The 11,036-nt window shown below is 43.0% G+C and overlaps 1 protein-coding gene across 11 annotated transcripts in view; it reads left to right on the top strand.

Moving 5' to 3' along the window:
• The window catches only part of LOC128328269 (ankyrin repeat domain-containing protein 26-like), a 206,753-nt gene that overhangs the window by 38,954 nt on the left and 156,763 nt on the right, over window positions 1-11,036 (top strand). For all 11 annotated transcript variants that reach the window (XR_008309108.1, XR_008309107.1, XM_053258090.1 and 8 more), the window contains 2 exons: window positions 266-395; window positions 10,530-10,597. Coding sequence is in view for 9 of the 11 variants with exons in the window: in XM_053258090.1 (XP_053114065.1) it covers window positions 266-395; window positions 10,530-10,597 (198 nt within the window). In the remaining 2 variants the exon portion in view is untranslated. The remainder of the gene's footprint in view (window positions 1-265; window positions 396-10,529; window positions 10,598-11,036) is intronic.

Genomic DNA, 11,036 nt, shown 5'->3' with positions numbered 1-11,036 from the left:
AAGGACTGCCTGTTCACATATGAGTCTATACAATCTTTGATATGCCTCCGAGGCTCCTCTCCAGGTGCCTGAGTTTATTATATAATTGATTTTGGGTTTTTTATTCTGATTTATTACAGTAATCATTGATTTTTAATAGTGAGCCACTTTGACAACTATAGTGGGAAAACCGCAAAGAGATACTTCAGAATAAATAAAATAACTGAAAATTATCTGGCAGCTTAGCTTTTAAAAACATATAAGTAATTGTGGTTCTTTGTGCTAGGAGGACTCTTCTGAAGAAGATGAGGAAAAAGGAGACAGAGAAGAGGAAATGGGGAACGTTTTGAATAAAAAATTGAAAAAGTACGATAGCAAGGCTCAGAATCTCTTGAAGGATGACATCGTTAGAAAGGGTAAGCAAGTGATAAAATTTTATTCAATAATGAGTTCAGCTCTTATCTTTACTGAATTTTTGGTACAACATAGAAATGTGTTAGCAGTCCTGTGTGAGTTTACCGAGAAGGAAGTCCCACTATATATCTTCTGTCTGTCTGTCTACTTATTTCCCTAAGACGGGCCATGCGTGGACGAGTGGGGATGTGTCATGGAAATCTTGCGAGAGCTGCGGAACTCTCTCAAGGAACTTTCACAGAGAGGCAGGGGGAGAAGCAAACTGGCCCAGAAGCTTGTGGGGCAGGTGGCGAGTGAGACGGAGGAGGCGGCGAGTGAGAAGGAGGCAGGGGATTAAGCAAGTGAGAGGTGAAGGGAGACCCGAGGGAGAGGAAACTGGCCCAGAAGGTTGCCAGGTGGATGGCAAGGGGCTGGTGGGGGAGAAGGGAAAGTGAGAGCAGGTGGGCAGCAGAGCCACGCTGACAAGAGGAGCCTGGCTGGGCAGGCAGCGTAACCACGCTGCACCTGGTGGGGAAGGAAAGTGCTGCCGGTAGGCAGGGAGGGAAAGGTGAGAGGAGGCAGGCAGCAGAAGGGGAAGGAAAGTGCGGTGACAAACTAGCAGCGCAGATGCTATGTGCTGGGTCTGCTAGTGTGTAATAGTATTTATTTCCACGGATGTTTGCATAGAATTGCAGACTTATCTTCTGGAAACTGCAGTTAATCCTTGTCATAATTCTCTGAGCATTCATAGTCATGGGAGTATGTCTGCAGTCAATCTATCAAGAAACTTCCATAGCTCCATGTGATTCTCCAACACAATTCTTGCTGGTAATACAGCTGTTGAAAACAACAGAGTGTTGCCTTTCCAATTCTTTTTGACCACTGTGAAATAGGGATGTGCTCGAGGTGCCATTTGAGCACGTATTGGGAGCAGCACAGGGGAGCTTTAAGAAAGAGGAGAACAAGTCCTTACCTGCTCTCAGCCACTCCATTCAGCTTCCTGCTGGGGCGGCACTCAGCCCAGGTGCCCCTGCATGACGCCAGCAGGCACATGGCATCTGCGCATGCGTGGGCGCCATTTGCGTGGTCAGGAACACCATACTAACCACTCAAATGGTACCCAAGCATGCGGACACCCTGTGTGTTTTTGGTGCCACGTGGGGGTACTTGAGCCAAGTGCTGCCCCAGCAGGAATTTGCATGGGGCAGAGGAGAGCAGGTAAGGACCTGCTCTCCTCTTTCTTAAAGCTTCCCTGTGCCACTCCCAAAATGTGCTTGAACCATGCTTTGAACCACAGTTCGAGCACATCCCTACCGTGCAAGCAGGTTGGAGGGAAACTTCTCTCCTTGGAAAGCTACGTATCTGGAAAGTGAGAGAAAGAGAACTCACTACTTTCATTTTTGCTCATCAAGAGCATTATTTTTGCTTTATTACATGAATTTCTAAAAAAAAAGGTTTCAGAAAGCTAAGCTTGTGGAGCTAAGCGCCCTTCTTCAGACAGACATGATCTTTGCTTCATCTGCCTTGGAGAAGATCACAAGGTTCAGAGATGTCACATATGTTTGAGCTTTTCTAAACAGACTCATAAGAGTCAAGACTTTGTTTGAGAGTGGCACGTTATGATTTGGCACTTTGACCAGAAATGACTAAATCAGGGACAATGCAACTTTGAGTGTTATGTTGACACTAACTAAGCTTATGACATCGACACCAACTAACCTTTCGACATTGATAGCGTTGGCAATTCTGAAGCAGACTGCTGTGAGTTACCCTTGCAAATCTTGCAAGAAATGCCATTAGCCAGCAGTACACAGAGTCACGGCATTGACTCAAGGTAAGATTTCTGATAAGTCCTCATCATTGAGGCATGAGAAACCAACATTATCAGATAAGTGTAGGAAGCGGGCCCATGACCATGAAGAGCCCAAGAAACACAAGAAGGAAAAACACTCTTCGCATTCTGTATCCCCACAACGTACAAAGGTGGTGGTTGCATTGACATTGAGCAAAGTTCCATCTACCTCTTTGACACTGAGGAAGGAACTGTCTGCTACGTCAGTATCGATGGAGAATGTGCTATCAACACCTGCTGAACATCAGGATCCATAGAACTTCAGAGTAAAAAAATCAAAGGGAAATTTACCATTGGACACCTTTTTTTACAGAGCCTCATCATACAGGCTCAGTTGAAGATGATGATGTGGAGATCCCATGGACACAGATGTATTCTGGGTGTTATATTGTTGAATAGGATTCACAATCAACCAGATATATTTGGAAACCAAAAGAGGTCTGTTGCAGCAGATGAAGTCATTATATGCCTGAATACTGCTAGGATGACCCTCCACAATTTTCACCTGACCAATGGAGTACCCCAGCAAGATCAGAGTGTGGTTTCACACACCATATTCATGATCAACACTATGAGTATGTTATTAATAGCTATTGCTGCTACCCTTCTATGAGCTGACGTAGATCTAGGCATTTCCCATGCTGTGGAGTATAGTTGCTATCAAAGACAGGATCCAATATGGAGACAAGCCACTCTGCCAGAGCATACTTACATGGAACTGAAAGTCATTGAATATGTACAGGATGTGCCTACAGTACACTGGAGACATGTCTGGATTGGTGGAGAAAGATATACAACCCTCTGCAGAAAAAGATTTAAAGCAAAAAGAAGAGAGAGAATCAGTTTGGAGTCATATGACTTGAAGGAGGAGGGTTCAAAGCTGACGGATAACCTCCCTGAGCCCTCCCCAGATCAGTCAACACTTTCAAAAAAGATCACTGTTCAGAAAGAGGATTGTTTGTTTCTATTCAAGCACCCTCCTCTGAACTCCCTAGAAGTTAGTTGTGCCACAGGGAACAAATCAGGAAAGAAACATTCAGCCCCTGTTGATGGCAGAAAATTGGATGCGATGGGCCGCAATTCTACTGTGCTTCATACTTCATAAAGTTAGCCAAATATGGCCTGTATGTCCAAGTACCACTATTCACTGTGGGAAACTTTTAAAGATGACTTAAAAGATGTCCCTGAGAGCATGCAGTCAAAATTTAAGGACCCGCTAGTGATCAGCAGATGCCACTAGGCAACACTTTAGTACCTCCAAACAATCGATGGAGACAGAATCGCACACACTAGTGGGTACACGGCCAAGACGTTCACATCATCGACTTCACAGCAGACATATTCTCAGAAGTATAACTCTTTTGGCAGACAGCAACACCAATACAAGCAATCTGACTGAAAGGATTACAGGAAGAATTTCAGGTCTTATGGCCAGAAACAAAAACGGTCTTCTAGCCAAAAACAAACGAAGAAGTAAGCAATAAGATCAGACAAAACAGCATCTTTGACCCCTTGGACTTTGAGCCTCATTTAACACAAAGCCCTTCTGTCATCATACTCATCCATTTCTCTCAGACATGTTGTCGTATAACAGATGCCTGGATGTTAAGTATCATTATAACAGGATATACCATAGAGTTTACCACTCTTCCTGAATTTTGAGGGATAAAATACACCCACTCAACTCCTGCACTTCAAGAAGTGAAGTCTCTTTTAGAGAAGGGGGCGACAAAGCCAGTTTGTCAAGAAGATCAACAGAAGGGTTCCTACTCAAGATATTTCCAGACCCCTAAAAGGGGTAGAGGCCTCCATGGACTTGCAATGACTCAACAAGTTCGTACACAAGAAAATTCAGAACACCACAGGGCAGTCTTCTTTTACTGGCTGAGGAGGAATAGCTAGTAATGTTAAACCTCAAAGGCACTTATTTCCACAAAGGAATAAGATCAAACCACAGAAAGTATTTAAGGTTCATCCTTGGGAGTCGGGTGTTCAGAACATGGTACTTCCTTTTTGCTTGTCTACGGCAAAGTGCATGTTTACAAAATGCATGCGTGTAGTAATAACACACCTAAGGCAAAAGGGAATATCCATCTTCCCATACTTGGAGGACTGGATTGTGACATTGAACAACAATGTGCAGTTGAACACTCAAATACAATACACTGCTGGAAGACATAGGGATCCAGGTCAATTTGAAAAAAATGGAACCTACCACCTGAAAGGAAGGATTCAGTGTATATGAACACTCAGATGAAAAGAGCCTACTTGCCAAAGGAAAGAAGGCTGTTGTCAGCTTAATTTCCACATTTATGATCAACCCAAAGCAAAGGGCAAGAGTCAATGAGAGACTTTTAGGTTTGATCGGGTCTTGTTCAGCCACAGTAAGACACACCAGGTTGAGAAAAGGCTATTTTTTCAGGCACCGCCCCACCCGTGGAAACCTTCCCTAGTCCTGCTTTGGAGCAACAAAGTTTTCATTTTTTTTGTTTGCCTTCATTGCAAACAAATCTATGTGTGGAGTTTCCCACTGGTTGAATATTTTTTGCAAGATACTCTGGTTTATCATCCACTTGAGTTGCTGAAGACAGGCTTGTGTTTCTTCTGAGGGCATCTGCAATCACATGGTCTGTGCTGTTTATATGGAGTGCCACAGGGAGTATATTGTGCTGTATACTTCAGTTCCATAACGGAATGGGTAGATTGCTTAAAGACCTTGAAACTGTCTTCCCTTGATGGCTTATTTATGCAATTACTGTTGTATTGTCTAGGAGGACTTACACTATGCAATTTTGATCATGGAAGAAATGATTTTAAGGCATGGAATATTGTTAGGAGCTTCAGAAAGTTTATGTATAAAGAACACTGATGAGCATTCCAAAGACCTTGCACATGGAATCCCAGACAATGAGCTCCCCAACCTTTTGGTGAAGCATCCAACGTCTCAGTTACAGATGGCATGGAGAACTGCAAAGGTATTCCCCTGAACAATTTTTTTTCTGTCTGGAACCACCAATGGAGTGATTGAAGGACTGTATGTGGGAGTTCTACCCATGTTTGTTGGCTCTCAAAATTCTGTCTGAGCACAATAGAAACCACATCTGGAGCCATCTCATACTACCTATTTTCCCCATTTCCTCTACTCTCCAGTAGGGATGTGTACAAATCGATTTTTTTGATTCGATTTGTGCCTGAATCGTATCACCCCTGATTTGTTTTGTGTCCGTATCTGCCCTCGAACCACCCCAGATTCGATTTTGATTTGATTTGGATCGATTCAGACCACTTATAAAGGCTCTAGGTGCACCAAATGTGGCTGGTGGGTAGGTCTTCATGGGTGCTATCTACCGCCCAAATTTCAAGGCAGTGGGGCACTTGGTTGATTTTTAGTGATTTTTATTTTAGTTTTTACTGATTTTGTATATTTCTGCCATAGGAAATAATAGGGATTTGAAGTTGCCCTGTTTTAACCCTAACATGGATCCCCAGCTTTAATTAAAAAACAAAAACAAAATCCAAGCTCTAGCCCTCGTAGATTTAGATTATTTGGCATATAATAATGTTTCCTCAATGAATCCCTATCAGGATTCATTATACACCTTTATTTCTTCTATTCAATTTGACTGTCTTTGGGCAGTGCCAGCTGTCAACTACTATGTGCCAACTACACACCCCCTCTACCCGCAAGGCAGTGGGGTACTACTCAGTTTATGTTCTAGGATTTTTTTTCAAGTGTTTAGACTCTTTGGTTTCTAATAACCTTTCATCATAATGAATCCTTATGAAGATTCATTACACACCTCAAAAATTCCTAAAAAAATAAACGGAGTATCACAATGTGTGTATGTGTGTGTTTGCAGGTGGGAGGGGTAGTTGACACATGGCAGTTTACAGTTGGCACTGTCCAATGACAGTCAAAATGAACAGAAGAAATGAAGGGGTAAAATGAATCCTCACAGGGACTCATTGTGAGGAAAGGTTATTAGACACCAAAGAATTTAAACACTTAAATATTCATAAAAAATAAACTGAGTACCCCCACTGCTGTGCAGGTCAGGTGGGTGTGTAGTAGGCACATGGCAGTTGACAGTTGGCACTGTCCAATGACGTCAAAATGAACAGAAGAAAAGAAGGTGTCCAATGAATCCTCTAAACACTTAAAAAATAGTGACCACACATTTTGCTCCATAACTCCACATCTACAAGGGCTAGAGCTTAGCTTCTTTTTAAAGAAAAATGAAAGCTGGGAATTGGGTAAAATGGCAGGAGGAATCTTGAATCGATTAGAATAAAATCTGGCATGATTCAATTTGGACCCAAATCTAGCCAATGGACCACAGGGGAGATTTGCTCTGTCTCCAAGTTGCCTGAATCAGCTAGATTTGGGTACAAATCAATTTGTATCAATTCATGATGTTTTGAATCAATTCACACATCCCTACTCTCTAATGCGCTGGGCAAGATTCTTCAGAAGGAGACGAGATACATTCTGCTGACCCCGTGATGGCCTAGGCAGCCCTGGTTCCTGATACACCTACATTTCTCCAGAGAAAAACATTTTCTTCCTCTGTGTCAGAATCTTTGATCCCAAGTGGGAGGAAACATCTTCTACCACAACCTTCAGGTGTTGAACATGATGGCGTGAAGACAACTTCTAGATACGATTGTATTGAATGAAAGAAAGGAAATAACAAGACATGTCTATACTTGTAAATGGAAGAGATTCACCACATATGCCAAGGGAAAAGGTTTTGACCCCATTACAGCCTCTATTAGACAGATTCTCCTTTATTATAAAGGAAACAGGTCTATCCAATATCTCCATAAAAGTTCACACGGCAGTGTTCTCTGCAAAACACCCAGGTGAAAACCTTTCTCACACCCAGATTCAATGCAATTACTTAAGGGTCTCAACTACGTTTCCCCCCCGATAAGAGAGCTTATTGAGCCATGGAGTCTAGCTTTAATCCTTCCACGTTGACAGAGACTCCCTTCAAACTCTGACTTATATTGAAAATGGCTTCCTTGGTGGCTATAACATCAGCAAGGAGAGTCAATGAGCTTAAGGCTCTTTGAGTTAATTCACCATGTACTAGATTCTTTTCAGACAAGGTCCTGATGATAATAGACCCATCCTGTAGGCCTAAAATAGTATCCAATTTTCGTATTAACCAAGATATTGTGTTACCTACCTTTTTCATGAAACCCTCATCTCAGTTGGAGAAATCTTTGCACTCTATGGATGTTAGGAGGTCTCTGCTATATTTCTTAGCCAAGTCAAAGTATTTCAGAAAGACTCACTATCTCTTTGTTTTATAAAGGGAAGAAGAAGGGAAAACCAATCTCTAGACAGAGACTTTCTCACAGGCTGGTGGAGCTAATTTTCTATTACTATAAACGATGGAAGTTCAATCCCCCTTCGACTGTCAGGGCTCATTCTATGAGAGTTATTTCAACCTCAGCTGCCCATTTGTCAAGAATCAAGATAGATGTTTGCAAGGGAGCAACTTGGTCATCAAACTTACTTTTCATGAAGCATTATGCTGTAGACATTCACTCAGTGGCGGAGGCCAATTTCGGTCAGGCAGTTTTTTTGAAAGGTGCTGCTGTAACATTCTGGCACCCTCCAAGCTTGCTAATCACCCATCATTGTGACAGAACATGGATCACCACTAAGATAAACATTTTGCTTACCTGTAAGAGATTATCTTATGGTGATCCATGTTCATTCACAAGATCCACCTGGCCTCTCTGCTACACAGATGGTACTGCAACAAAGAACACTTAACTCATGCCTTTCATGTACTCTCTCTTGACAAAGAGATTATCTCTCTTCATGTCGGTTGTTCAGGACCTGAGCAATGGGCACTCTACCAAAGATAATGGCCATGTCTTGTGCACAGTGGGTGGAGTGAAGAGTGCCTTGAGGAGCTATGGAATTCTCCTGAAGTGATCTATTGTGCAGGCACAGAACCCATTATTGTGAATGAACACAGATCCCTATAAGATCATCTGTTACAGGTAAGCAACCCTTTTTTCCTATTTGAAGAGCTAAACATTTCATTGAGATTTATACAGTTATACAAAGATGTTTATCTGAGCATGACATGCAATCAACAAGATAACACTGATATTCTAGCTTCCCTATGAGAATCAGGGTTGAGGGGTTCCAAATTTTCCATGAAATTTTCTTATACCCATAGAAAATCTTACATTCTTAAAAATGTTGTTTCATTAAATTCATTAGTAAACATACATAATGTCACTGTGGTATTAGGCAAGGTTGGCAATTTCAGTGTTGTAATTAATGTTTGTCAAGTGATAGCCCTTAGGAGGTGTGTGAGGCTTGCTTATTTATCTATCTATCTATCTATCTATCTATCTATCTATCTATCTATCTATTTATTTTCTAATAAAAATAATGTATCTATTATATTCATTCTCCTGGGTGTGGCTTGGAATGTGTGTCCCAGAGTCCAGCTGATTGGCGGGGCGGCAGACACGCATCCAGGAGGATTGGTTGCCGCTGTGGCGACTCGGCCATGGAGGCCACAGGTGGCGGGCCCAGCCGCAGAGGCAAGGCCCAGGAGTGGGGAAAGAAGGGGGGCAGTAGTAGCAGTGGGGAGGAGAGGTGGCTGGGCCCGGAAGCAGAGACTGGGGCAGAAGCAGGGGAGAGGTAACCACTGGCCCCAAAGAGCACACAGATGCTCTGTGCGGGATCGGCTAGTTTCTACATAAATCTTTGAATTTGTTTCAGTACAACATTTAAAGCACATTAAGTGTCTTTATTGATCCCACCCACCACCATATCAAATATTTAAGTTCAGCTACTTGGAAAACTTTGAGATACAGTTTTAGAAATTAACATGTGTTTTTTTTAAAAAAAAATTAAACATGTATATCAAATAACATGCCAAATCGTATCACAATCTATTTAAGTCATCAGGAACATGTAGTGCAAATTTTATGCACATGAGAGAGAAATATGGGAACCTGTCCAGAAATTGTTCCAGATTTCCCTGCCCACCCAGAAAAAGTCCCAGTACAATTTTTTCTAGAAAACCCACTTCTCTGCTGAGAAGTACTGGTGCCAATTTCATGTATACCACTGAACTGTGACTATTGGATTCTTTAAATTATTGCAGTGTTTGAAGTGCAACCAAGTGACCTAGTAAGCCCTCTCTACTTTTGATACTTTGCTATCATTTCATCAACCACTGGCTTGAACTTTGATACTTACCTTGGGCAAGTGGCAGTTTCCCCAAGCAGGGGCGGAGCCACCATTGGGCAAAAGGGTTTAAAAAACCCAGGCCTCCAATGGGAAAAGGCCGCCGAGCCCCGCTCCGTGGGGCCCCGCCCCACCCAGAGCAAACTCCCCCCTCCCACGCCCGGGCGAACTCTTCACCAATTATTTCAGGCAGCTCCGACTGCCCGATAGAACGTTTTCTCCTTTCTCTCTCTCTATCTGTTGGGAGAGAAAGGGGGAAACGTCCTATCAGGCAACCAACACTACTTGAAATGAGGAGGGGAGAGATCATTCGGGCTCTCGGCAGCCCAGGCCATGCCCCCTTTGCATGCAACAAGGGGGCGTGGCCTGGGCTGCCGGGAGCCTGAACGATATCTCAGCTCATCATTTCAGGCAGTGTTGGCTGCCTGATAGGATGTTTTCCCCTTTCTCTTCCTCCAGAGAGGGAGAGGAAGGGGAAAACGTTCTATCGGGCAGTCGGAGCTGCGTGAAATAATTGGCAAAGAGTTCGCCCAGGCTCTCGGCGGCCCAGGCGTGGGTGGGGGGAGGCTCTCGGTGCGAGGGAGCGGGGAGTTCGCTCTGGGCTCCTCTGGAGCTTGAGCCACGCCCTTGTGCGCGTGACATTACACGCATAGGCATATTGGATGAGGCCGCCTAGCAGGGCTGGGCACAGGCTGCCACTTGACTGGCTCCGTGCCTGGCCCCAAGCCAATTGTTCAAGTAGTGAATCTTGGTGCTGCTCAGCAGAGGGTTGTGCTGGTATGAGTGTATGCAAGCTGATTTCTCCTTTTCTTCTAAGCCTCAACATATTGCTTGTCCTTTGCATTTGGGAAGGGGAGGGATGACCTGAATGAACTCTTTTCAAGTTGTCTAACAGGTTTGAGGAATAAGTGAGAAGTTGCAAAGTAGCAGAGACATGATTGGGAGAATGGGGGGCAGTGGCCTTTGAAAAGCTGCTTTTAAAGCTGCCTTATAACCTTCTTTGCAATCAGTCTTTCAGTTGGAAAATGAATGTTGAATATTTTCTAAAGAAAAGTTAGTTGATCTTTTATTTTGCAGCTGCATTGGCATCAGAAGCAGATGAAGAAGAGGATGATAAAGATACAGAATCTCCATGGGATTCAGAGGTATGTTCCTTTAAGCTCGCTACATATGTGGGCTTCAAAGTGAACACTGCTGCTTTTAGTACTGTGCTTCATTATTATCATTTAGGTGTGCCTTTAAAATGAAAGAGTTGACTATCTTGTGGCATCTGTAGGTATGGGATTGAGTGACCATATTTCTCTTGGGGGAAATACTTCCAGGGTTCAAAATATGATCAGTTAGAATTGTGAATCCAGATGCAGTTATTGTAGGATCATGTAAAAGTAGTAAAACAAATATCTTACACTATGTTTAAATATATATCTTAGTGATGTTAATTATAATTGAGTTCAAGTTAAAAAACTAAATACATTTTTGGAGATCTTAATTCAGCATCCCTTACAAATGGCTGTTCAGCCTCTGCTTGAAAACCTCCAGTGAAGGAAAAACCACCATTGCATGAGATCAACTGTTCCCCTATTG

The sequence above is a fragment of the Hemicordylus capensis genome, chromosome 5 (genome assembly GCF_027244095.1).
Source record: "Hemicordylus capensis ecotype Gifberg chromosome 5, rHemCap1.1.pri, whole genome shotgun sequence".
NCBI classification, from domain to species: Eukaryota; Metazoa; Chordata; class Lepidosauria; order Squamata; family Cordylidae; genus Hemicordylus; species Hemicordylus capensis.
The sequence above is the reverse complement of the archived record's forward strand: the minus strand, read 5'-3'. Positions and strand labels throughout refer to the sequence as shown.